General features: G+C 48.0%; 1 protein-coding gene across 1 annotated transcript; it reads left to right on the top strand.

The window, feature by feature from the left end:
- Nucleotides 1-1,471: 1,471 nt before the first annotated feature.
- LOC128830175 (T-cell ecto-ADP-ribosyltransferase 2-like) lies at nt 1,472-27,913 on the top strand. Its single transcript, XM_054015946.1, has 5 exons — nt 1,472-1,529; nt 21,373-21,460; nt 22,436-23,147; nt 26,251-26,283; nt 27,475-27,913. The coding sequence occupies exons 2-5, from the start codon at nt 21,395-21,397 to the stop codon at nt 27,579-27,581; spliced, it is 918 nt and encodes a 305-aa protein (XP_053871921.1). The 5' UTR covers nt 1,472-1,529; nt 21,373-21,394; the 3' UTR covers nt 27,582-27,913.

Raw genomic sequence — 27,913 nt, 5'->3', positions numbered from 1 at the left:
GGTGCTGGCAGAAGGTCTTTTCAGAGATCATTAAATGTTCCAAGATGGCAACTTAGATTTGTGGATAATTCTGCTCCGCTTCGGGATCCAGGCTACCATGGTTGACCTGGGCTGCCCCAGTCAAATATGGAGCCACCAGGACCACCTAGTGTTCTGGCAGCCACTGCACTTCCACCACTGCCCAGTCAAACATCGCAAGGAAGGCATCTGGGTCAACATTGGAACCCAGCTTCATTGGACCCGTATGGCTGAAGTCACCAGAGCTACATCCATTGGCCTGCAGCAGAAGACCCAGTCATTGTGGGAGGTCGCAAAAGGGCCACCTTGTGGTGTATGAGCTGCTGTTGCTGGACAGACCGTTCCTGGGTCAGCTGCTGGATGGGCAGCTGCTGCTGCTGGAGTTGGGTGCGCGAGTGACAGTCCCTTCCACAGGTTGGGCACCCCCACGCACTAGCAAGGCTCTGAATCCGAGCAGCTGATTCTTTCCTCCTCTGACACCAGTCATCACAAAGCTTCATCCAGTCTGACTCGCAACTCCTCGCTCCATCTACAAGCTGACTCTGCCAACCAGAGCAGTATTCTGCACTCCTTCCCCAATCATCCACCGAGATTCCAAAGGATACTAAGTCATCTTTCCAAGCATCCCCAAGTCTGCGCAGTGGTCTGCCTCTTTCTAGTCCCTCCGTGAACTTCAGAGTACAGCACGCTCTTCGAGATCCTGTAATGCGGCATTCGCTTGATATGTCCAAGCCACGTGAGTTTTTTCTTACTAACCAACGTTCCCGTGAATGAAATATCAGCACAATTTAACACTTCCACATTTGTCAGCCTCTCTTCCCATTTTATTCGAAGAATTTTACGCAAGCATCTGATATGAAAACTGTTTAGTCTTTTGGTAACTTTGGTGTAAGTTGTCCATGTCTCTGAGCCATATAGAAGACTGGATAAAGCACATGTCTCACCAATACAGATTTTCACGTTAGTTGACAATTTGTTATTGTTCCAGGCTCCGTCTTGCAAAAGACCAAAGTTCCTGACAGCTTTGCCAATTGTACTAGTGAGCTCAGCATAATGATCTACATTGCTGTAACAGTAGAACCAAGGTAGCAAAATTGCTTGGCTTTAACATCTGGGACAGGGAGGTAAAGAACCCTAGAACAGGAAGCACAGAGGATAAAACAGAGGTAGTTTTGTGGATAAGTTTGGGAACATGTGTTATTGGGAGTACTCAGGAGCCCTGGCCCTAGCTCATGGTAACGGTTTGTCTCTGTACAGGCCTGGTCCAAAGCCCATTGAAATCAATGAGAGTCTTTCCATTGGCTTCAGTGGGATTTAGCTCAGACCCTTATTTCTAAGGGGGGGGGAAAAACGCCATTAGTTCTGAAAGTGAAAGTCTGCAGGGAGGTTTCTTAGATGAAGTCAAACTATTTCCTGTGTTATGAACACTGCGGATTAAGTTCTACAACTGCAGCCATCTCTTGCTCGGGTCAGCAGCCTGCCAGGGACTCAGACACACTTGGGAAAGTCAGGTATTGTAACATCATTCAATTCGTACTCTTCATTATCCTAATTACAGACACTTCTGCTGCATTTATCTCTAGACAACAGGTCACACAGTGGTTTAGACAATGATACAAATCTGCCCACAGTTCCATCTGTCCAGTACCTATGGAACCGAGGGGGAGGGTGGGCCAGTGGATAAGGCAGCTGGCTGGGAGTGAGGAGACCCAGGCTTTCATCCCAGCTCTGCCCTTGGTCTGCTGTGTGCGACAATGGGCAAGTCACTCTACCTCGCTTTCTTCTACCAGCCTTTGTCTGCTCTAGATTGTAAGCTTTTGGGGATTGGCACGGCCTCCCTATGTACTGTCCCTAGCACAATGGGGCCACAATCTGGGTTGGGAGCTCTAGGCATTTTGGGGTAGAATCTGGGGGGTGCATAGATGAAAAGTCTAATATTTTTTGTTGAGTTGATTTTAGAGATTTAATTTGTTATACAATTATAAAAGCTTTTGGGACGGGGAAACTACAGAAATATTTAAAACCCTATGTATTGAAAACAAAAAAAAATCTGCTTATTTTGCTCACATCTACATCATAAAATACATTGACCACTATTTCCATAGAGTTCCCTGATTGTTCCTTGTAAAGACCCATCCTCTGTTGACACAACTACCCAGACGATCTGTTCATAGCATCAGGCAAGCCTCCCAAGCAGAACGCTGTTCATCTCTTCCCAGAGATTGCCAGGACAGCTGATATCGATCCATACCTAGTGGCATCTTTAGGCACCTCAATCCCAGAATCAGGCCCCCACCCCGGATTCATAGAGCCCCTGCTCAGCAGCCTGTGAACGCTGTAGGCGCATAAACTCACTCAGCACCTAAATTTCTGCAGTAACCAATTCCCCGGGCTCCTATGTTTCTGCCTCTGAGCATGTGCACCGCAGCCCCATGCCAGCCCTGTGGGTCCTGATCTGGTACGCGTACTTGGACCTTGCTTACCAGATCAGCCCCTGTAGAGAAACTTACACAAAAAGCTGAGTGGGGAGGAGGGGAGGGAATGAGCATTTTCCTCATAACTTTTAGCCCAGTGGTTAGGGTACTCACCTGGGATGTAACAGAGGGTCCTGTGGCACCTTTAAGACTAACAGATGTATTGGAGCATAAGCTTTCATGGGTGAATGCCCACTTCATCGGATGCATGAGACCCTGGGATGAAGTCCTCCCCTCAATGGAGGAGGAGAAAGGAGTTGAACTGGGATCTGTCAGATGAGTGCTCTAATCATTGGGCTACAGAGCCATATTTAGGCCTGCTAAGAAGGAGGAGGGGGAATGGAGAATGGGGACAAAGGCAAGGCTCTGCAGTGTCAGAGCTGGGAATGGGGATGCAGGCAAGGCTCTGTGGTGTCAGAGCTGGGAAGCGGGATATGGAGAAAACGCTCTGCGGTGTAGGAACTGGGAACGGAACACTGGGGAACAGACTCTGCCGGCGTGTAGAGCTGTGGACATGTTTGCTTGGAACTAACCCCATGTCACATTGCCTGCACTTTGGACTTCTGGTCTTCTGCTTTCTGTCTGCGTGACAAGAACCAGGAGAGGGAATGAAGGGAAAGCCCTCTAACAATTGTTCTTTCAATCCTTGGTCTGAGTTTATTCATTCTTGTGTCCAGATCATTGTTATCTTTGCATCCTGAACCTCAATAGGCAAGTCTGAGTTCAGTTCCAACATAAAATTTTGATTTGCCTTCACTAGTCTTCGCTCTTGTTGTACAGGAATAATCTGTTGTTCAGTTTGAAGTGCAGTATTAAGGCAATAATATATCATCAATGTTGTTAAGACATGAATTTCTTTTCTTTTTACTGTGGCTGGCTCTCTGATCCTTTACTTCCTCTTTTGTGGTTAATGTCTCTGGTTCCTCCGCCTGTGGAGAAATATTTCTTTTCTGGTACAACTTTAATTCTATTAACATGATATAATTTATTTACCATTTTTTGTTTGTTTGTTTCTGACTCTGTATATAGAGGAAACTGAGTCTACTCATAATATAGTGTGGCCCAGTTCATTGCTTACATAAATCGTGTTCTATACAGCATATGATAGGAGCATAACTTGAACTCCAGTTTCCCCAGCATTCTCTCTTTGGCCTTTATCAAGATAAGCTTTTGCCTTCTGTTTGGATTTTTCTCAATTTGGCAGCTACCTTGTGGGGAGTTTCCAATGAAAGAAGACTTGTTTCACCAAGATTTTTGTTGTGGCTAAAGCAACATTTACCTTAAGGGGAAATGCTTCCACCCATTTGGAGAGTAGATCAATAACAAGATACTGGCTTTTCCTGATCATAGTGGTTGGATTTATCTATGAAAGAGCAGTATGCTTCTAAGATTTTTATTTTGGGAGATATTCATGTGAAAAACTGGGTTCAGGTTTTCCTTAATCAACATCTGGGCACACATGAAGGTTCCCAGAATACAACAGAGCATCCAGCAATGGAGATAAGGTCCATACTGGAGTCACTTATATCTTTGTCACGCAATACCAAAGTCCAGTGCGCTAGTTGAGCATTAGACACGTGTCCATCCTTGATTTGAATATAAAGCAAGAAATGGAGAGGGGGGTGTGTGTGCTCCACTGCCCAAGGCCAAAGCTGAAGCCGAAGCCCAACTTCCTGGGGTCTAAGCTGAACCCCGAGGGCTTCAGCCCCGGGCGGTGGGGCTCACGTTACAGGCCCACTGCCTGGGGCTGCAGCCCTTGGGCTTTGGCCTCCCTGCCCAGGGGGCAGTGGGGCTTCAGTTTGGGCTTTGCCCCCTCCACCCCCTGGAGGGGGGCAGCGGGTCTCTGGCAGGCTCAGGCTTCAGTCCCCCTTCCTGGGGTCATGTAGTAATTTTTGTTGTCAGAAGGGGGTCGCAGAGCAATGAAGGTTGAGAACCGCTGTTTTAGAGCACAGGCTAAATTTTTTCATGCCTTTCTTTTAGAAGCTATTGTTGCAAGTGCAATTGAGCTTTCTCCTTCTTGAAATTATTCTCAAAGCTCTGTCTACAGCTAACTGTGAAATCTCAACCAAGTTCTTTTCCTCTAAGTGAAATAATTTTACTGCTGTTTCCCAGTGTTGCTGCAACTGGAGCTCCTTTTTTCATTCGCTCTCCCAATTTTGCAATGGCATTTAGTGTTGTTACATTTGTTATCGCTGCGATTGGAGAGACACGACGACTCAATCCTGAAGGTTCCGATTTAGAAGTTGATTTTTTCCCTTCTTTACAGTTATATGTGGGATTTCCTTTGCCTCTTTTTTCAAAGGAACCAGTGTCTCCCGTGTTTGGTCAGGTTCTACAGTGGACAATTTAGATGGGGAGTTTTGCTTTAACCTTTTCTATCTTTTCTTGATTGGGGCAGGTGCCTGCACCTTCCGATGGTGGGGTATTGGTAGGTTTCTGTAGAGATTCTGGTTTTGGCTCTAAAGTGGCTTGGGGTACAATGGGCAGATCAGATTCAAAATGAATTATGCCACTTGTTCTTTTCATTTTTCCTTCTCACTCAATAGACTTAAAGATATCAAAATTACTTGCTGGAATTTCAGGTTGCAAAGACTTTCATCTTTCCTGAGAGGTCCTGATATCTAGGATTGCCTCCTTACAGGCCTTCACAGCAATGTCTATACTTCCCTGAGTTTCTTGTAATAAGTGGTCCGATTGCGGATGGGTTTGTGACGTGTCTGGCTTACTTACTCTTTGTCTTAACTTCTCACTAATCCCTTTCTCCTGGGATAAAGCTCGTTGTGCCTGATCCAACTGTTCTAATGTCCTTCTCAATTTTCTTTCTAAATTGTTACCTACAATGGATACATCGTCCCTTTCCTCCACCTCCTGAGATTTTCTCTTTAATTTTTCTTTCTCAAAATGGAACACCTTAAGTTCCATGGATCTGGGTGATCTATGTGGATTTGGTAATTCAGCATTTTTGCTGACACTCCACCATAGGTTTCAATGTAGTCGCATACAAAGGTCTTGAGGGGTGTCTGTGGGGCCATTAGGGCGACTACCTGAATTGGCACCTGACCTTGTTTAATGTATTCCTGAGGGAATCCTGCACCACTGTGGATGCGCAGGATTCATGTCCCCCATAGATTGCTTTGCTTCCCCACAGAAAAATGACTTTCTGACAGGGAAGCAAAGGGAAGCCAGACAGTATGTGTTGGGTGCCCAGGGCAGCCAGCAGAGAGGTAAATCACTGTGAGGTACGGGGCAGGACTGGAGAAGATCCAGCTGGTGGCTCCTACCCTGTGCCAGGCTCAGCTGTTGGTCCCAGCTGGACTGGGCAGGACAGGATTTCCTCTTCCTCTGCACGGCAGCCGGGTCCGGGTCAGACCCACCCCCAGATTTCTCCCCCAGGACACAGGAAGCTCGGCAAACTCTCCTCTTCCCTGCTCCCCCCCTCCCCGCCTGCTTCCTGCCCCCATCGCTCTTCAGCTGCAGGGGAGGGATCACTGTATGGGGAGCTGCTCCCCCATCCACCTAACCACCGTGCATTCAGACCCCCTCATACCTAGAGCTTCCTGCTGAGCCTCACCCTCCCCGCACCCAGAACCTCCCTGCCAAGCCCCACTCCCCTTGCACCTGGACCATCTCAACAAGCCACCTGCTCCCGTATCCCCACCAAGCCCCAACCACCAACATCTGGACCCCCCCACCCACAGCCTCCTTTACTGAGGTCTATCCCCCCACATCCAGACCCCCTCCGTTGAGCCCCAACCACCTTCACCAGGCCCCCACTGCAGAATCCCATTACTTTGCACCCAGAACCCCCGAACAAGCCCCTGTGCATCCAGATCCTCCCCACACCTGGATCCCCAACTGAGCCGCCCACACCCAGATTGCCCCACACAGAACCCTCTCAACCCACACCTGGATCCTCCCACACTAAGCCCCTCCACACTTGGATCCTGCTGGACTGAACCTGCCTGCCCACACCTGGAGCACCTGACACAGAGGGGCAGGGCCCTGGGATGTTTCTGGGGCAGGCCCAGCCCTTGTGCTCAGTCAGGGTTGGGTGCAGCCTCACCGCTGAGTCTGTGTCCTTGGGGGGAGCTGCAGTGTGATCTCCCATCTCTGTGCAGCCAGTGGCCTGTGCTCCCCAATGCCATGCTGGAGCCTCCACATTTATTTTACAAATAAAATTTGCAGAATTTTGCAGAATTTTAAATATTGTGTGCAGGATTATTAATTTTTGGCACCGAATTTTTATTTTTTTGGTGCAGAATGGCCTCAGGAGCAATTTAATGACTCTCTTAAGGGTTCTTTATTAGGAGTTCGGAAGGCGTCTCTCCCTTAGTTGCTTCCTAATTTAAATAAACATTTTATAGGGTATTACCCCTGCTGAGATGTGCTTGTGGTGCTTCCTTCCCCTTCAGCTGTTTACAGCTGGAGAACACCAAGAGGAGGGGCGGTGACCAAGGTAACTCCACAAAGTTTTACTTGATCCTCCATCGGCGGTGCAGTCCAGGGGAGTCCAGAGTTTGGGGAGCTTATTAACAAGTTTGGGGAGGTGATTAATGAAGGTGAACCATCTGACTCACTCTGCCACACCTGATAGGGTTTCTACCCGCACATGAATGCTGGGTCCCTTACACACAACTGCTATTTAGTTGTTTGGTACCATCCTATGATAATCTTCCCCTTAAATATTACTCTCAATAAGACATCTTCATTATTCTCAATACTTGCAGTATGAATAAGAGGATACTTCCCCTTTACATTTTTCCTGAGCTCAGTCGTTACATCACATAGACACACAAGCAAAACCACACAATGAATGCAATAGCAAACATAAGCAAAAGCAGGAAGTTCCCTCTGTTAGTTACTGTGAGCATGACAGGATTCTCCTACTTGCATGATTATCAATTGATTTTCAAAAATAGGAGTAAGTAAACCATTCCCTTGTTATCTAAGCTGGTCTTTTTTCTGTGTTCTCTAGAGCCATGTGTTGGTGCCACTCTGTAGCCTTTTATTTTATTTAAAGTGAATTTTGTACTGTGGCGTTACACCACCGTGGGTTCGGCTCTGATGGCTACGGTTTCATGCTAAACAGAGTGAACGTCACCTCTGCTAATTTGCTTCAGATTTAGAGTCTCTAGGAACATAAAGACCCAGGATAATGACCACACAAACATTCATAAGCAGGTTATTTTCCAGTATTGGCTTATGATTAGAGTTGCCAGACAATCGTTTTTCGACTGGAACGCCCGGTCAAAAAGGGACCCTGGTGGCTCCGGTCAGCACCGCCAACCAGGCCATTAAAAGTCCGATCGGTGGCATAGCGGGGGCCCAGGGCTAAGGCACGCTCCCCACCTGCCCTAGCTCTGTGTGGCTCCCGGAAGGGGGCACCAGGTCTCTGCGGCCCCTAGATGAAGGGCGGCCAGGGAGGCTCCGTGTGCTATCCCCGTCCCCAGGGTCTGCTCTGCAGCTCCCATTGGCTGGGAACCACGACCAATGGGAGCTATGGAGGTGGCACCTGCAGGCACCAGGGTAGCGTGCAGAGCCTCCCTGGCTGCCCATGTGTCTAGGGGCTGCAGGGACCTGGTGGCTGCTTCCTGGGAGCTGTGATAAGTCCTGCGGGGACCCCGCACCCCAACCCCCGCCGCAACCAGGAGTCCCCTCCCACGTCCAAACTCCCTCCCGGAGCCCTCACCCCCAAAAACCCCTGCCCCAGCTCCCTCTTGCACCCCAAACCTCTCATCTCTGGCGCCACCCCAGATCCCACACCCCCAGCTGGAGCCCTCACCCCCCTTGCATTCCCACCCCCTGTCCAAGACCCCTCCTTTACCCCAAACCCTTCATCCCTGGCCCCACCCCAGAGCCCATACCCCAAGCCAGAGCCCTCACCCCCCCTGCACCCCAAACCCTCTGCCCCAGCCCAGACCCCTGTCCTTCAGCCCAAACCCCTCATCCCTGGCCCCACCCCAGGGCCTGCACCCCCATCTGGAGTCCTCACCTCCCCCCCCACACACTCCCAACCCTCTTCCCCAACCTGGAGCCCTCTCCCACACTCTAAACCCCTCATTTCTGGCCCCACCTGCAGCCCGCACCCCATCTCCCTGCCCCAGCCCGGAGCCCTCTCCCACACCCCAAACCCCTCATCCTCAGACCTACCCCAGAGCCTGCAACCCCAGTCAACTTTCCAATCCAAGTGTAAAAACGTTATCAATGTGTTTGTGAGGGGACTGTTGGCCCCTTACTAAAACGCAGTGGGGGTTATGGTTGCTAGTTCCCAGTACCAAAAGAAAGGGGAAGGGTCGATGGGAAAGCAGGACTGTGAGACTGACAGTCCCCAGGAACAATGGGGAGAGGCCAATGCTCCAGGTCAGCCTGATTGACAGGACGGGCAGCTAATCAGGGAGTCAGGAGGCCAGGGGGCCCCATCCTCCAGGTGAGCTGGAATGGCCTGGGTCAGACAGAGTGGGGCTGAGCTAAGGAGAGAGCAAGAGCCCGAGCCAGAGCTGAGCTGGGGAGCAGAGCCGTGCCAGCCAGAGATAACCAGACAAGCAGCCCAGAGAGCAGACCTGCCCTGGGGGCAGAGCTGTAGCAACCAGAAGCAGAGGGGCCAGAGAACAGCCCAGGGAGCTGGAGGCAGAGCAGCAGCAGTGCTGGGGCAGAGTGGAGCTGGAGCTGTCCGGAGCCGCTGGAGAGAGCGAGGGGGAGCCTGGGCAATGGGACCAGTGCAGGGAGATTGCTGTTTAATAAATTGGATTTGCTTTGAGCTGCATGTAATGATCAGTGGGTCAGGGAAGTGTCCAGTGAGGAGAGAGTACCCCGGAGTGGGGACACTCTAACCCCTGCCCTAAGTGACCATGAGTGGGGGTCGAGCCCCCCAGGAATCCTAGGCCCAGGCTTGTTGGGGTTACGAGGACTCTGCCACACAGGAAAGTGGAAGGGGAGCCCTCGAGGTCAGGCAGCCTCTGGGTAAAGGCAGTGGGAGCGAGGACTCAGATGCTTTCGCTCGCCCATTTCACTGGGGTGGTGTATAAACCAGGAAAGTTCCCCACAATAGCGGGACCATTCCCCAGCTTACATGTTGTTTCCCTTGGTTTCTAAGTAAGCTGTTGCCCCTAAAATACCAGAGTGTTTGGAGTCTTTACTTGGCTTTAACATCTGGTTCACGGAGGTAAAAAAATCTCCAACAGGATTCACAGGATAAAAAAGGGATAGTTTTGTGGATACATTTGGAAATAGGTGATATTGGGAATACTCAGGAGCCCTGGCCCTAGATCACAGTAACCTTTTGAGCCTGTGTAGGCCTGATCCAAACCCATTGAAATCAATGTGAGTCTTTCCATTGGCTTCAGTGAGATTTAGCTCAAGCCCTGATTGCTAAAAACAATTCCATTAACTCTGAAAGTGAAAGTCAAGAGGGAGGTTTCTTAGCTAAAGACAGGCCATTTCCTGTAGTATAAACATTTGCAGCTGTAGTATTTAGTCTGCAGCCATCTCTTGCTTGGGTCAGCAGCCTGCCCGGGAATCGCAGCCACTCGGGGAAGTCAGGTCTAGTAACATCTTTAAATTGTTACTCCTCATTACAGACACTTGTGCTACATTCATCTCTAGACAGCAGGTTGGACTGTGGTTTAGCCAACGATACAAATATGCTTTGGTCGCTGAAACATTCATCTTGCAAAAATGGAAAAGTCCATCCCCACCAAATGTTAATGCCTGGCTCAGTGATATGGCCGACCTCGGAGCCAACCAACGACTGCATTCTGCAGTCTTTGCGCTGACTTCTTAGAGCTCTGTGATTAATGCAGAGCCTGAAAACAGATATGTCGCTTCCCCGCCCCCCCTTCGCATAGCCTCCTTTACTTACTGTCTGTATTATGATGAATCTGGTATTTTGGTCTATTTGTTGTATTTGGAAAAATTAATAAAAAGTTATAAATGCAAAAAAAGTCAATGATATAAATCTCACCACAGCTACATCTGTCCAGCACCAATGTACCTGTGGGGTGCTGTAGTCTGGTAGATAAGGCACCGGCCTGAGAGCCAGGTGATGATCTAGGTTCTCATCCCAGCTCTGTCATTGGCCTGCTGCTGGTGACATTGGGCAAGTCACTTTACTTCTCTTTCTCCACCAGCCTTTGTCTGTCTTAGGCCTGGTCTACACTGCGGGGGTTCGACCTACGATACACAAAACTTCAGCTACGCAAATAGCGTAGCTGAAGTCGGTGTATCTTAGGTCGACTTACCTGGCCGTCCTCACGGCGGCGAGTTGACTGCTCCCCCGTCAACTCCGCTTCCACCTCATGGGGAGGTGGAGTTCCAGAGTCGACACGGAGCGCGTTCAGGGATCGATTTACCGCGTCTAGACGAGATGCAATAAATTGATCCCTGATAGATCGATCACTACCCGCTGATCCGGCGGGTAGTATTAACATACCCTTAGACTGCAAAGTCCTCAGCAGAGGGACTGCGTCCCTATGTACAGCCCCAAGCACAATGGGACCACACTCCAGGGTGGGATCGCTAGGTGGTTCTGTAATACTAATTACAGTCTCAGAGGGAAGAATTTGGTGCTTAGAATTAAAAGTCCAACATTTTCCATTGAGTTGATTTTAGATCTGAGATTTGTTACAAGATTAGAAAAGTTTCAGGACGGGGAGAAGATACAGAAATATTTCAAACCCTAGGGAGTGAAAACAAAGAATCCACTTACGGTGCCCACATCTACATCCTAACACACTTGGACTGCAACTATTTCCATAGAGTGCAAACATCCCTGTTTGTTCATTTTAAAGATCCGCCCTCTATTGATACAACCACCGAGACGATCCATTCATAGCATCAGTGAACCTCCCAGGCAGAAAGCTGTTCATCTCTTCCCAGAGATTGCCCAGGTAGCTGATATCTATCCATCTATCCATCCCTAACTGTCACTTTTGGCACCTAAATCCCAGAATCAGGCCCCCATTGGGATTCCCCACTCAGCTGCTCCTGAACCCTAGAGGTGCGTAAACTTGCTTAGCACCTGAATTTTTCAGTAAAAAACATAGGCTCCTATGTTTCTGCCTCTGCACATGCCCCCTGCAGCTCCACAGTGGTGCATGAACAAGGGGAAAACAGGCGTTCCTCCACCTAACTTGCCTGTGGGACCTGATCTAATCCCCCCTATAAAGAAGCTTACACAAAAAGCGGGGGTTGGGAGGTAATATGAGGACTTCCCTCCTAACTTCAAGCCCAGGGCAGGAATACCCCCCATCTACCGGAGAGGGATTTGAACTAGGGCCTAGTACTTAGGTGGTGAGGGCACTAACCATTGGACTACAGAATCATTCCCATGCTTAGCTGCTTTGGTTCTCGCTTTCTCTGGCCCACTGCTGAATGTGTTCCATTGTGGAGACATAGTGAAAGAATCATTCACAGAATCATAGAATATCAGGGTTGGAAGGGACCTCAGGAGGTCAACTAGTCCAACCCCCTACTCAAAGCAGGACCAATTCCCAACTAAATCATCCCAGCCAGGGCTTTGTCAAGCCTGACCTTAAAAACCTCTAAGGAAGGAGATTCCACCACCTCCCTAGGTAACCCATTCCAGTGCTTCACCACCCTCCTAGTGAAAAAGTTTTTCCTAATATCCAACCTAGACCTCCCCCACTGCAACTTGAGACCATTACTCCTTGTTCTGTCATCAGGTACCACTGAGAACAGCCGAGCTCCCATCCTCTTTGGAACCCCCTTTCAAGTAATTGAAAGCAGCTATCAAATCCCCCCTCATTCTTCTCTTCTGCAGAATAAACAATCCCAGTTCCCTCAGCCTCTCCTCATAAGTCATGTGCTCCAGCCCCCTAATCAGTTTTGTTGCCCTCCCCTGGACTCTTTCCAGTTTTTCCACATCTTTCTTGTAGTGTGGGGCCCAAAACGGGACACAGTACTCCAGATGAGGCCTCACCAATGTTGAATAGAGAGGAACGATCACGTCCCTCGATCTGCTGGCAATGCCCAAAATGCCATTAGCCTTCTTGGCAACAAGGGCACACTGTTGACTCATATCCAGCTTCTCATCCACTGTAACCCCTAGGTCCTTTTCTGCAGAACTGCTTCCTAGCCATTCGGTCCCTAGTCTGTAACAGTGCAACATGTAACATTGGCCTGAGAGAGAGAGCAAGTGTGAGAGAGACCCTGTACCCTAGTGTTTCTGGCACCTGTCTTGGCAGTGGGATTTCCAGCCTCCCATCCCCCTCCTCCAAGGTCTCTTTAAAACTATGTATCCCCGGGGGAACAGCATGAACAGCAGAGATTGAGGGAGCCCCACACCAGACTATCCCATAAGCCAGTTGACAGGGCATTCCCCTCAAAGGTGATTGATACCTGTTCAAATCTCTTCTCCTCTCAGGTGGAGGAAGGACTTGAACTGGGGGGTCTCCCAGAAACAGGGCAACAGACTAATGTAATAGGGTGTGAACAGTTCTTAGCCAGTTGGCATTACTAAGTCTGTTCAATATTTTATTTCTGTCACAGTCAGAATAAGAGCTGGTTCACTTTGGAGGAAGAACATTGAGAGCCGTCCGACATTCTTTTACTGGCACAGTTTTGTAGCTGTTATTTACACCTATAAGGGGCTCTGTAGTTTTTACTCTGATGTAGCTGGGCAAGGTCACCACTGCATCCCCTCCCGCACACTCATGGCTGACCTTGCCTAGTCACACGGTGTTAATACTCCGGAGCCTTGTCTCCATTAGGGTTTTACAGCACTGTAGCTAAAGCACCGTAGTTCTCCTCCTGTGGAATGCTAGTGCTTTACCCTGGAGCTCAGCTGGAACAAACATTTGTGAAGTGTCTAAATTAGCATTTTAAAGATGTCTGTTAGGTGTGTTAATTGGCAATCAGTGAACTCCACTCAAATTAGGACTTCAAAACTCCTGTCTAGACATACACACATGGGTAAGTATAAGTGGGAGAATGGTTCTGTTAGTGTGGGGAACTTTCCTGGCTTCTGCACTACCCCTGGAATTGGCTAGTGAAAGGATAAGTCCTCACCCCAGTTCCCTTTACCCAGAGGCCTGCCTGACCTCAAGGACTCCTGTGATAAATAACGTGGTGGGGTAGCTCCCTTTGATGGACACCCAGACAGCCAGTTAGCTGTAAAATCTCTCTTGGTGGCTGTTCTCTGCTTGCTTTACTTGTAAAGGGTTAACAAGCCCACAGGTAAAAGAAAAGAAGTGGGCACCTGACCAAAAGAGCCAATGGGAAGGTAGAACTTTTTAAAATGTGGAAAAAACTTCCCTTTGTCTTTGTGCTGTGAGCAGAAATGCTATAAGCAGAAATGCTGAATAAGGGTTGAACCAGGTATGAAAATTCATCAGATCATACCTAGAATTACTTATTTGAAAACCCCCATATAAGTAAGTAAATTAGGAATGTTTAGCTAGACGTGATCAGGGTTATTTTTTTTTTGTTTTAGCTTGTGGATCTCCTCTGTGCTAACCCCAGATGCTTTTGTTTGCTTGTAACCTTTAAGCTGAACCCCCAAGAAAGCTATTTTGGGTGCTTAATTTTTGGAATTGTTTCTTTTAAGATCTAGCAAAAAGCCTAAGTTCCAGATGTATTTTTTTCCTTTTTTTTAAATAAAATTTACCTTTTTTAATAACAGGATTGGAAATTTGGTGTCCTAAAAGGTGTGTGCATGTTGTTTGATTAGCTGGTAGCCACAGCTAATTTCCTTTGTTTTCCTTCTCAGCTCTTCCCCGGAGGGGGGGTGAAAGGGCTTGAGGGTACCCCACAGGGAGGAATTCCCAAGTGCTCCTTCCTGGGTCCAAGGGTTATTTGTTTTTTGCATTTGGGTGGTGGCAGCATTTACCAAGCCAAGGTCAGAGAAAAGCTGTAACCTTGGGAGTTTAATACAAGCCTGGAGTGGCAGGTATTAATTTTTAGAATCCTTGCAGGCCCCCACCTTCTGCACTCGGAGTGACAGAGTGGGGATTCAGCCTTGACAACTCCCCTTCCACTCTCCTGTGTAGCAGAGTCCTCATAACCAGACATGCCAAACCAGCACACACACACACACAAAAAAAAGGCTGAAATTGGGCTTGTGTTTGGCTTAATTGGCTTGTAAGTTGTTTGTTGTAGTTTGTTATAACTTGTTGCTTCTTTTTTTGATCAGCTCCCGGCAAGCAGGGACAAGGGGGGCAAGGGGCAAACAGGAGCAAAGGGGGGAGAGAGTCAGGGGTGCACAGCGGGCCCACCACAGTCCCAGACTGCAGGCCGAGGGGGGGGGGGTGTGGAATCTAGTCACACACACAGTTGGGGTTTTTAGGGATTGGCTTGTTTTGAAATGGGATTAGGTTGATTTTTGGCTTATTGTGAAAGTCGGGGTGCTTGTTTACCATGTGAAAGTTGGCAACTGTGCGTTAACCCCAACAAGGCTGGGCCCAGGATTCCTGGGGGTTCAACCCCCAATCTTGTGGTGGTCACTTAGGACAGGGTATAGGATGGCCCCACTCCAGGTTACGCTCTCCTCAGCAGTGACTTTCTTGACCCACTGATTACTTCATTAAGTTCAAACCACATACAATTTATTAAACAGCAGCAGGAAGAGAAATAAGGGAGAAATGGGAAAGGTTAAAGGAGACAAGGAACCCGCCCTGTGGGCACAGGGGAAACCACAAACAGTGTCTCTGGGACATAAGTGAAGTTAATAGTCTGTTCCTCCCACATCCCAGGCCTCCCTCCCAGGCCCTGGCTGTGCTGCAGTGATACAGCAGGTCAGACACCTGCTTTGGCGGTGGCCACACGCCCGCAGGGTCTAGGTGGCGGGACCCTTCTCCCCAGCATCAGCTCCCCTGTTGGGTTCGTGTTTCCCTCCAAGTCCAGCCTGCAAGGGCTCTTGTCAGGTGACGTATCACTGCACTCCCCCGTCCCCCCGGCTCTCCCAGCCACTCACTGCACTTGGCTGCAGTGTTATATGTGGCACAGCCGGCATCCGCTAGCCTGGCTCTGGGCCCGCGGCTCCTCACTATAGCTAAGCCCTGGATCCTCATCAGGGCAACTGGTCTGCACTGCCCCAGCTCTGCCCCCAGCCCAGCTCTGGCTGCGGCTCTCTCCTTTACTCTGCCCTTGGCAGCCCCAGCTCACACCGGCTCCTGACTCCCTCATTAGCCTGCCTGCCCTGTCAATCAGGCTGACCTGGAGCATTGGCCTCTCCCATTGGCCCTGGGGACTGTCAGCTTCAGGATCCTGATTTCTCTTCCACCCTGTCTCAATCTAGGAGAAAGTGGGGTTTTTTAGTTGATCCTCCCTCTGAGTTTCAGTGCGGGACCAGCAGCCCCCTCACATAAGGTTCTATTCAATACGTTTACAAGGTATCACCTTAAATAAATAACATATAGAAAAACATCTGCAGTATGATGTGTTAAGTGCTGTCGAATGTCGTTGCTGTGGTAACACTGTCCAGACTGCTAGGCTATTACAGCTGCTCAGTGTAGGGACAAAATAAAGGCCAAGGCACAAAACAAGATTAAACTGGCTAGAGACATAAAGGGTAAAAAAGAAAACATTCTACAAATATATTAGAATCCAGGGAAAGACCAATGACAGGGTAGGCCTGTTACTCAATGAGTGGGGTGAACAATAACATAGTGAATGCAAGTGAAAAAAGAGGTAGGATCACAGGCTAAAATAGGGAAAGAACAAGTTAAAAATTACTTAGAGAAGTTAGATGTCTTCAAGCCACCAGGGCCTGATGAAATACATCATCCTAGAATACTCAAGGAGCTGACTGAGGAAATATCTGAGCCACTAGCAATTATCTTCAAAAAGAAGACAGGAGAGATTCCAGAGGAAAAGGGCAAATATATTGGCAATCTATAAAAAGGGGAATAAGGACAACCCGAGGAATTACAGACCAGTTGGCTTAACTTCAGTACCCGGAAAGATAATGGAGCAACTAATTAAGCAATCCATTTGCAAACACCTAGAAGATAAGAACGTGATAAATAACAGTCAACATGGATTTCTAAAGAACAAATTGTTTCAAATGAACCTAATATATTTCTTTGACAAGGTTACAAATCTTTTGGATAGCGGGGAAGCTAGACATAGTATATCTTGACTTTAGTAAGGCTTTTCATACTGTCTCGCATGACCTTCTCATAAACAAACTAGGCAAATACAACCTAGATGGAGCTACTATAAGGTGGGTGCATAACTGGCTAGAAAACCATTCCCAGAAAGTACTTATCAAGGGTTCACTGTCATGATGGAAGGGCATAACACATGGGGTCCCACAGGGATCAGTTCTGGTTCTGGTTCTGTTCAATATCTTCATCATCAATGATTTAGATAATGGCATAGAGAGTACACTTATAACGTTTGTGGATGATACCAAGTTGGGAGGGGTTGCAAGTGCTTTGGAGGATATGATTAAAATTCAAAATAATCTGGACAAACTGGAGAATAGTCTGAAGTAAATAGGATGAAAGTCAATAAGGAAAAATGCAAAGTACTCCCCTTAGGAAGGAACAATCAGTTGCACACTTACAAAATGGGAAATGACTGCCCAAGAAAGAGTACTGCAGAAAGGAATCTGGGGGTCACAGTGGATTGCAAGCTAAATATGAATCAACAGTGTAACACTGTTGCAACAAAAGTAAACACCATTCTGGGATCCTGGGAATGGGCAAAGGGATGGATCACTTGTTCTGTTCATTCACTCTGGGGCACTTGGCATTGGCCGCTGTCAGAAGACAGAACACTGGGCTAGATAGACCTTTGGTCTGATCCGGTATGGCCGTTCTTATGTAGTAGCAGGAGTGTTGTAAGCAAAACACGAGAAGTAGTTCTTCCTATCTACTCCACACTGATAAGGCTTCAGCTGGAGTATTGTGTCCTGTGTTGGGTGCCACATTTCAGGAAAGATGTAGACAAATTAGAGAAAGTCCAGAGAAGAGAAACAAAAATGATTAAAGGTCTAGAAAACAGGACCTAGGAGGGAAGATTGAAAAAATTGGGTTTGTTTAGTCTGGAGAAGAGAAGAAGATGAGGGGGGATACATGATAACAGTTTTCAAGTACATAAAAGGCTGTTACAAGGAGGAGAGGAAAAATTGTTCTTCTTAACCTCTGAGGATAGGACAAGAAGCAATGGTCTTAAATTGAAGAAACGGCAGTTTAGGTTGAACATTAGGAAAAACTTCCTGTCAGGGTAGTTAAGCACTGGAATAAATTGCCTAGGGAGGTTGTGAAATCTCCATCATTGAGATTTTTAAGAGCAGGTTAAACCAACATCTGTCAGGGATGGTCTAGATAGTACTTAGCCCTGCCATGAGTGCAGAGGACTGGACTAGATGACCTCTCAAGGACCCTTCCAGTCCTAAAATTCTATGACTCTTGGAGCTCCAGTGTTAGGTGCATGAGCAGAGAGCACAGCTTGCTGATTCAGCAGACCTCAATGTTATTCATAAGGAAAGACCAGAGGCTCAGTTCGGTGGTGAAAGGGCTCGGCCAGGTTTACTGTCAACAAAGTACAGTCCTAGCGCCCCATAGGAGCTGCAGGGACACTAACATATGTATGCCTGCGACAGTGGACCAGCTCAGTCAGTGCACTGGGACACTGCTGGACAAAGGTGCCCCTCCTATGGCTTCTCCTTTTATTCATGAATATAGACAAATTGCATATTGCACTCCAGATGTGGATGGTTACCGGCCTTATCCTGGACATTCCGGGAGGGAGGGGGAGGAGTGGGAGTTAAAATGCTCGGGGAGGAGGTGGTAAAAAGGCGGGACAGGGGTGGGGACTTTGGGGAAGGGAGTGGAATTGGGGTGGTGAGGGTGGTGCAGGAGCAGGCAGGGGTGGGGCCAGAGGTGGGGGGGGCGAGCATGATGGGGCAGAGGGGAAGTCGGCACCTATGCCTGCTAGTTCCACCAAAACATCCCCATCTGTTATCCTGTCATCCCATCCTTATCTGACTTAGGATTGGCGTGTCCCTGTACCATCTCCTAGGAATGTGTTCACGCCGTTACTTGAGAACTCTGGGAGTCCTGTACCATCATCTCCGGTCAGGAACGTACTTATTGATGTTAGCCAGTACCTGGTGCGTTGCTATATTGTCAAGGCGAGGCCTAGTCTGGTTCACAGCCTTTGGTTCACGCTGTTAGTTAGGCCAAGGGCTCCAGCAAGGCCTACATCATGCTTCTGTGCTGAGAGAAGACTACATTAGGGGGAAGAAAATCCTGTAACAGAATGAAAATTTATCCACATTTTAGTGATATATCATAGAATTTCTAGGGGCAGGGACTGGAAAAATCCACATCATCCTCCCGTCAGCCCTAGATAAGATGTGTAAAAAAATAAGAGCCTGGAACTGTATTAAGTATTTTGCAGAGCCTTCAACACTACTAAAAACCCCCAGGCAAAGTTATAGCCAATGGAGTCTTTGGAGAGCAACTCCATTACTGGTCCTATAGCAAGATGGCTGAGAGAGAGAGGAAATGTGTAAAAAAATATCAGTCTAAGGTTTGAAAAAGGACACAAATGTGGGGTTTTGCAGTGGAAAGGCTGTGTTCTCTCCTTGAGAATCAGGCATTTATTTGGATTTACATTCAAAAAGGGAATCCGGTCCTTAAAAAAGAAAACGTGAACCACTGAGAATGTGGCCGTGTGACAGGTTTCTGTTACCAATCTGCTGGTGCCTCAGTTGATCAGGCTGAGGCCGCAGAATCGTTTGGGGCGGAGATACAGGAACACACCAAGTGACTAAATTTTAAAGCTTTATTAAGAAAATAATAAAACAACAGCAGTGAGTGTTGGGACTGCTCCCACGTCAAAGAAAGGAAGAAAGCGTTAGTGCCCGAGCCCTAACCCACTTTTATACTCACACATGGACAACCCAAGGCTGGCCAAGCTGGGGTGTAACATAGGAAGAAGAAGGGGGGAAGGGTGGACGGGAGTTCTGCCCTGTGCAAAGGTTGTCCGGCGTCCGCTGTAGATTCCAACTTTCTACCACTCTCGGGAGGGTTTTAAGTCCTGGGTATTCCTGGGGGCGTCTCGGTCAGGGGAGTCCCCCTCATCCCCCGTGCTCTCTGCTCTTTACACCAGTTAGTCCAGGCTTTCTGCAGCTTCCTCGACTTCCCCAAAACACACCAGCTTCAGGGTCTCAAGACAAACTGATTCCCAATTCGCTGACATTCGCAGTCTTGCTGTTTTTGCAGCCCCCGCAGTTTCTGTTCTGTGATTCTCCTTTCTCACAGCAGGGCAGGGTTGGAAGCTTGGCCCCCCGCTTTCTTGGCAGATAGCAGAGAATCGGTTGTGCGCAGTGACCTTGGGCTGGAACCAACCTCTTATCTTCAGGCCTAGCTGGAGTGTCAACTTAACCCATTCTTTCCCCCCCCCCCCCTCTGCCTCCTGAAACCTGCAAAGGAACCTTCCATTCCCCACTCAGTCACACCTTTAACCCTTCCCTACCGCCAATCCACTATATATTTAGAAATATTACCAAGGTATGCTGCTGGAGCTTACCCAGGGGACCCCAAAAGTAGGGGGGATAGTTCATAATGTGACCGCTGTATCCCCCCCCAATGTCTCAAAGCTCAGATATTTATTCGCAATGTCAAGCTACCGTGCAAGAGCCATTTAAAAGGAAGAAGCATCACCCGGCCATTTCTTGTTAATAGAAATGTGTAGAAGTGTGTAATAGAAGTGTGCTTAGATTCATTTTCCACTGTTCAGTACACACATCACACCCCTATATTTCGTATCCATTCACTCTGTGCGCACATCCATCCCATCGCCCCACGTACAGCTCAGCAGTCACCCCACGAAGCCAACCCCTCAGCTAGACCAACGGAGGGAGAGCACCACCACACACCCTCTCCTTTACGGGCAAAGGCCGGGGGAGCGATGGCATTTCCATGTGTTCAGTGGAAGTCCCACCCACTCCAGTAAACACCCCAGGCCTGTTGCTCCCCATTCCTGACCCTATCCCTGCTTTCCCTGAGCAAGACACTGCCACGCCCTAGTCCCCATGTCACTGGCTCTCCCCCAGGATCCAAATTCCAATGCCTGGCTCCCTTTCCCTGGCCAGAAAAATCTGCCCCCAAAGACCCAACTCCCCAGCAGACCCTCTAAACAAGGGATCAGCTCAGCAGGCGAACAGGAGAGGCAAGCAGGGGAGTTTTGGAGGGTGTAGCTGTGAATCCGGTGCATGGAGGTAAAGGGACTTGGTGAACTGTGTGCTGGTCTGTTTGCTGTTTGTCTCTGTGTGGGTCGTGTGGCTGGGGTTTGGGTCCCTGACCGGGCGACGTGAAGGAAGGTCTGTCTGTGTCTCTGAGAGGGCTGTGTGGCTCTGACCCTTGGGCCTAGGATCAGCCCTGGTGTTGGACATCTGAGTTGTCCATCACCCCTTTAGCCACAGGGCAGAACTAAGCAGCAAGGTGCAGAGTGTATAAGTTAGTTGCCGAACAAACACTTGACCAGGCACTTGGGTGAGGCACTGAACCATTCAGTTATATCGTTATTTTAGCCCCATTCCCTAGGATACGCTCGACAGACCTGCCCGGCCTGTTGGGTTCTGTGTATTGTGCAGCAGTTTAACGGCACTTTTGAGTAAACACAGCAGCACTAGGTACAGTATTTCCACCCCCCAGAATCCTTTAGGAAGTGAAAGCAGGATCTCCCCACAGCTACTCCTCACCCCTCCAGCTGAGAACTGTATTTCAGGGTCAAACCCGCCTCCATTACGGCTGGGCTGCCATCCGTGAGAGTGCAATTCCTGCCTGGGAAATCCCAGTTACTGAATGTGGAACAACGGATCACAGTGAAACAATGGGGAGGATGTTTGGGTTTGATGTGTTCTTTCTCCCCAAATCCCCACTTACGTTCCTGATGGATTCTCCTACAGCCGCACCAGGGAAGTTGGAACCATGATGAAGCCTCTGCTGATCCCCTTGACATACTTCTGTCTTCAGACCTGGCTGGGGATCCCTCAGGTAAACTCTTGAGCTTTGCCAGGGAAGCACTCTGTGTTTTCTCGTGTTTCTGCTCAAGGCTATGCAGGCCAACGGCTTCCTCCTGGCCCCAGGCAACTCACCTCTGGCCGCAAGCTTCACTGCCCCCAGCCCCCTAGGCCTACTCCTGGCTCCGGGCCCTCCAGTGCTGGCTCCAGGCCTCTCTCTGCCTTTAGCCCAAGAGGGGACATCCCCAGCCACCCCAGCTGGGTTCGATCACCAGTTGTGCCTAACACCCCTCCGGGTGCCACTCCGCAGCCTAAAGGGGCTCAGGCTCCTGTTAACCGCTGGTTAACCAGTGTGGGGTTTATACAACCCACCACAACGATGTTGCCGTCCTCCATGCACATTCGGGGCTTGGATCCTGGATGGAACCTTCCCACGGGCACCACCAGCCCTGGAGCATGCAGTGCATGGCTGGCATACGGAGATGGCAACCCGCTGCCTCCCACTGAGGTAAATGGGGGTGGTTTCTAGATATTCCCGTGGGAATGGATTGGGATCTCAGTCCCTCCTAGCCCCCTCCTTTCTATGTCCCTTGTTCCCCCTGCTTTGTCTTCCCTATTAATGTGTCCCTTCCTGCCTAACCCTACATCTACACACAATATATTTATTACACTAACAAAGTCCCGGGTAAACTAAAAATGCATCTGTAATGATTACAGGGCTTGCTGGTCCTCAGGTGTGCCGTGCCCCTCCCCCCCCCCCCCCCAAAATCATGGAGCCAACATAACATTTGCCAAGCAACACACTGATGATAGTGACTAAATGTTCCATCCCTTTCTCCCACCTTTCCTCTGTCTTGTCTGTTTAGAGGTAAGCTCCTACGGGCAGAGACCATCTCTTAGTGTGTTTGTACAGGGCTAAGCGCAACGGGGCCCTGATCCTGGGTGTGACCTCTAGGTGCTATTGTAACACAAATGCTAATGTGACCGTATGTTTCCTTTATTCTCCCAGGCAAAATGTGAGGAGGAGCTGAACATGACGGAGAATGCTTTTGATGACCAGTATCTAGGATGTGCTAAAGAAATGGAGGAAAAAGCACATAAACTGCTAACGGAGGAAATGTCCCCACCATTTAGCACGGTGTGGCAAAACGCAAGAAAAAAATGGGAAGATGTGAAAAGCACTTCTCCCCTCAGGGCCTATAAGGATGAGTATGGAATAGCCCTAGTAGCCTATACTGACAAAACCGAATACATCGAATACGACGGCAAAACTTTTTCAACTACATTTAAAGCAGCAGTGAAAGGGGCTGGGGCATCTCGAGCTTATTACATGGCCAATTTCAAGTTCAAAGCCTTTCATTATTACTTGACAAGAGCTTTGCAGCTCTTACGGGAGGGGTGCAAGACGGTGTACCGGGGGGATTCTAAAAGTTTTGAGTACAAGAAGGGTGACATCAGGTTTGGACACTTTGCCTCTTCATCTATTAATAAAAAAGTGGCAGAGGGATTTAGGACTAAGAGGGCAATAGAGAAGGGCACACTCTTCACCATCCGCACGTGCTTCGGCGTGAAGATCCAGGCCCTGTCATACAATCCTGACCAAGAAGAAGTGTTAATCCCAGTCCATGAGAAATTCAGTGTGTCCCCCAAAGGGAAGAACCACTTTGACCTCCAGAGCACAAAACAGACCTGCAGCTATTTTAACTGCGCGTACCTGGGTGGTGAGTACTGGGCTGAACAGGAGAAATATTTGGGTGGGGCTATTTGCTGTGGTGAATTTGAAAACCCCACTTCAGGGAGAGCTGACGAGAGGGACGCTGACTTGGGGACTTGCCACGAGGGCTGGGGGAGACAGGCTGCCACGACTCTTGCTGCTAGAGAGGCCTTGGGCTGGGGTGGGTGGACGCTGGGTCCCAAGTGCTCACTGAGGAAAGAGAAGGTGCCTAGACGTCATGGTGATGGGATCTCTAGAAAGGCAGGTGAAGGCCCCAAACCACCGCGAGTCTTCAACACACACACGCCCGTACAGAGTCCACAGGAGCCCTGGCAGAGCAGCTGTGGCCCCTCAGACACGGCACAGCAAACCCAGGGGCTGTGGGAGGGGAGCAGGGGGGGGGCCTAGTGTGCAGATGGCGCATTATTCGGGGCAGTCAGGACTAGGGACGAAGGTGAGGAATGTCAGAGAGATCTAACCGCGTTGGGTGAATGGGCAACGCAACATCAGGTGAAATTCACTGACACACATTCAAGGTAACGCCCATTGTGAGGGGTAATTTCACTGCATTGTTAATGAGCTGTATCAACTCAGACAGAGACCTGGCCAGCATTGTGGTGAGTTCAGTTTAAATATCAATGAAAATCTCTGTTCAATGTGCTGCAAAGTCTATAAAGCAAACAAAACGTTACCCTGCATCGAGAATGATGGGCTAGAGAATAATGTGGAGATAGTATAACTAAGGCTAAGATTTAGTTATTCTTTTTAGTAAAAGTCATGGACAAGTCACAGGCAATAAACAAAAATTCACAGCCCTGTGACCTGTCCATGACTTTTACAGGGGTGAGAGAGGGATAGCTCAGTGGTTTGAGCATTGGCCTCCTAAACCCAGGGTTGTGAGTTCAATCCTTGAGGAGGCCACTTAGGGATCTGGGGCAAAATCAGTACTTGGTCCTGCTAGTGAAGGTAGGGGTCTGGACTTGATGACCTTTCAAGGTCCCTTCCAGCTCTAGGTGAGTGAGTAAGTAAGTAAGTAAGTGAGTGTGTGTGTGTGTGTGTGTGTGTGTATATATATATATATATATATATACACACACACACCCCAAACTAAATCTTGGGTGTTTGAGGTCTCTGGGGTACCCACTGACAGGGCCATGCATAGGCAACATACACAGCTGTGTAGAGCACCTGAAAATTTGTGGCACCACAGGGTCTTAGTGTCCATCCTCCAGGCTTTCCTATCCCTGGTCTGACCCTTCCTGCAGGCTCCCACAACTGGCTGCTGCTGCCTGGTGGGTCTTCCTCAGAGGGGGATCTAGTAGTTAAAAGTGAAAAAGCCTCCAGCCTGCCAGACCTAGTAGCACAACATTGAAACTGTTAAAGAGCCATTCAAGCGGTAATGAAACCATTTAACAGGCATTCGCCAACCCCCAGGTCTATACTGTCAGTTTCTGAATTTACTGACAAAAAAAGTTGTACATGACTAATATTTACTCAGAACAGGTCAGTCTACAGGACCTTAGTTTAAAATTTGCTTTAAAAATATTTCATTAGTGAGTGGGTGAAGATTATAAAAATCACATCTCTCAAAAAATCCTTGCATAGATTTTTAGATGTAGAATCATCTTTAGCCTTAAATGCTTGGATCTTCAAACATATAGTTTAAATAAATCCTTCAAAAGACCACCTTTATCTAAAATACACAAGTAGTTTTACGAGAACTCTCCAGCAAAATCAGTACCTTAAGTAAGATATAAAATCTTTTGTTATGCCTAAAATCTTTGGAAACATTTTTTAAAGTTGGTGAAATTTCATAAACATGTGTATTGTTATGGAGATCACACACAGTAAATTAGTGTTCCCTTTTTCTAAAAGCAATGAACATTATTATAAACACACTAAACCTCTGTGACTGATTAACTTAAAATAATGTCTTTGTTTCAGTGAGTTAAATATGTAGCAATCGGGAATGATTACTTTATGAAGGCTTCAGAGTACATTTAAAATATAAAATCAGCTTAGAAATACTGATTAAGAAAACGTAAAACATAAGAGTTGCATCATGTATTCCATAATATTTAATGTTGTATTCAGCAAGACAGCTGACTCGCTCTTACTACAAAGTTTTTGCAAAGAAATGTCTGACAAACTTCAGGGCATATCATAAAACCTGTGACTGACATTTTTATTCCCCAAATTTAGTGCTTTTAATTAGGTACCTTCTGCTGGGGGGGAGGGGGGAGGGCAGTGTGGCTGGCACCGGAGCCTCCCAAGCTGCTCAGGTGGTCCTGGGCTCAGTTGCACCTACCAGGTGTGGAAGTCACAGAATCTGTCACTTCCATGACCTCCGGGACAGACTCACAGCCTTAATTATGACACCATTGCATGAATCAATGGGACACTCTTCCCTGGGATACTAGGTTTGGTTCTGATCACTGAGCTCTAAAAGATTTATCGGGGGCGGGGATGGAGAAAGTTCAGAGGCAAGGGATGAAAGTGATCAGAGGTCTGGAGAGGTTTCTATTGGAGTGATTGGGATGGCTGAGCTAAGAGAAAAGACAAAAGCAAACATGATGGAGATATACAAAATAATAAATGAGATGGGGAAATGGCAGTATGTAATTTACCACTGTCTCATAAAACAAAAATAAACTGAAGGCAACATATTTTAACTAGTTAAAGGGTATGCCCTGTTATATACAATGCAGGCTTAACTTGTGGAACTCATTGCCACAATGTTTCCATGACTCCAAGAGCTCTGTAGAATTCAAAAAAAGAATTAGCCATTGATATAGACAGAATCTCCACAGTTATGTTACATAGGATAAACTAATTGTTTTTAAAAGGGCAATAAACCCTTAGGCCTGAGGACAAAAGGCCGTCACTAACTGCCAGGGCTAGGGAAGAAATTTCCTCTATGTGTATGTTATTCCCCTCCTGGGTTTCTTGCAGCTTCCCCTGATGCAGCTGGGTCTCACCTCAATCAGGGACAGGATATGAGGCTAGATCCAGTCCGACAGTTCCTATGTTTCTTTGGAAATAGTAGAACACGGTTGAAAATTCTACCTGGGCAGATCCCATTTCATTGACCCTCTCTGTTTGTACTGTAGGAGAGAAGATCGAAACATGTGTTAACAACTCTGGTAAGTTTCATTGTTTTGAAAGTGACACCCTCTGTGTTGAAGTGCAGAGCAGAGACCAACCCCACCAGACAAACATGTCACATGAAACCAGTTGAAAAATAAGTGGGGTGAACTGCACGTTCTGTCTATTTATCCAGGTTCTCATAGGGGGCTCATGACTAGTATCTGAGCACCTTCCCGTCTGACTCAATTCCAGGCGCAGTTGATTTCAGAAAAGAAAATTTAAGGAGAATAACCCCTTCGAGGACTAAAAATTCATCTTCGGTGTTCTGAACTATAAGCTGAACACACATCCCCTAACCCAACACCACAAGTGTGTCTCCATCTCCCTCCTCTCATAACTAGACCCATTCTATCCCCCGTGGAACTACATCCTCCCAAAGCACTAAACAGGACTGTTTTACCAGAGCAGGTTAGAAAAATCTCAACAAAACATTTTCTTGTTGGAATTTGACAATGTGTCAAACTCTAAACCTTCTGCAGAGGTGGTTTGATTTCGACACTGTTCTGTCAGAACGCTGCCTGGGTTCTGGTCAGCTCACCCGCGTGGCTCCTTGGCAGCTTGGCTGGTGGGCTGCCGAGGAGTCATAGACCCCAGGACTTCCAGTGCCCCTGACCCTGGGACAGCCTGCTTGGTGCACTGCCCCAGAGCCGACACTCCCTTCCCTTGTGTGGAGAATTTCAAAATTTGGGGTTTTTTTATTCCAAGTCAGAACAAAACCAAATTTTGAAATATCAAAATCCTCCACAAAATGGAATGAGCCTTCTCTGCCCTGCTCTACATTTTACCCCTAAGCCAATTAAAAACCCCAACAGAAATGGTGTTACTGGTGTCTGCGGCCAGTGTTCCACAGATTCATGTCTTTATTACTCACAACTGGAATACACTTACGCAGCAGACAACAAGCTCCAAATCTGAACCTCTGGAACTGGCTTGGGTGAAACGTGCTCACCAGTGATTGATACCGAAGGAACAAGCAGGCTGAGGAGGGAGGAAGCAGGTGAAATATCTCAGCAGTGAGGTGAATGTCCCAGGCTGGAGTGTCCTGCTGAGGGGAAATGGGTTAATGTCTCTCTGCAATAAGCAGATTCCAGCAGCTGTTGGGAAGGGTACCTGTGTCCAGCTTTAAGGATCTGTCAGTGTGAAGTAATTTCCTATCAATTGTTTGATCCGCTTTTCCCTGCTAACAGCTACCAGAGGTGGCCTCGTCTTCCCCGGTGTTCTGAGCCCTTCACTGTTTGGAGGATCCATCATCCTGGTCCACGTTGCTGCTCTGAAGCTGTTTGCTGGTTTCTAAACTGTCCTATTCATGTTACGCACTTTTTCTCTCTAACACAAATCATGGCGATGGGACTTGCCAGATCCAAAGCCGCCCTGCTATGCTGTCAGCGTTCCAAAGGGAAACCAGGAACACAGAGGGAGTGTTGCTGGTACCTGCTTGGGCAAGCTTTGATTATACATTATCAATGAGTAGATCAAAATGGAAGCTCATAGTTCTATTCCAGGTGGGATTTCTCTTACAGTGTTAGCGCTATAAATGCATGTTAGATAAGTTACTTGTATTCCAGTCAAGCTAAAATTTTTGTACCAACTTTTGATGACTTCACTAAAAGACTTTTCAGAAATGAA

The sequence above is a fragment of the Malaclemys terrapin genome, chromosome 1, assembly GCF_027887155.1.
Source record: "Malaclemys terrapin pileata isolate rMalTer1 chromosome 1, rMalTer1.hap1, whole genome shotgun sequence".
In the NCBI taxonomy this organism is placed as follows: Eukaryota; Metazoa; Chordata; order Testudines; family Emydidae; genus Malaclemys; species Malaclemys terrapin.
This window is presented reverse-complemented; position numbering and strand designations above follow the sequence as displayed.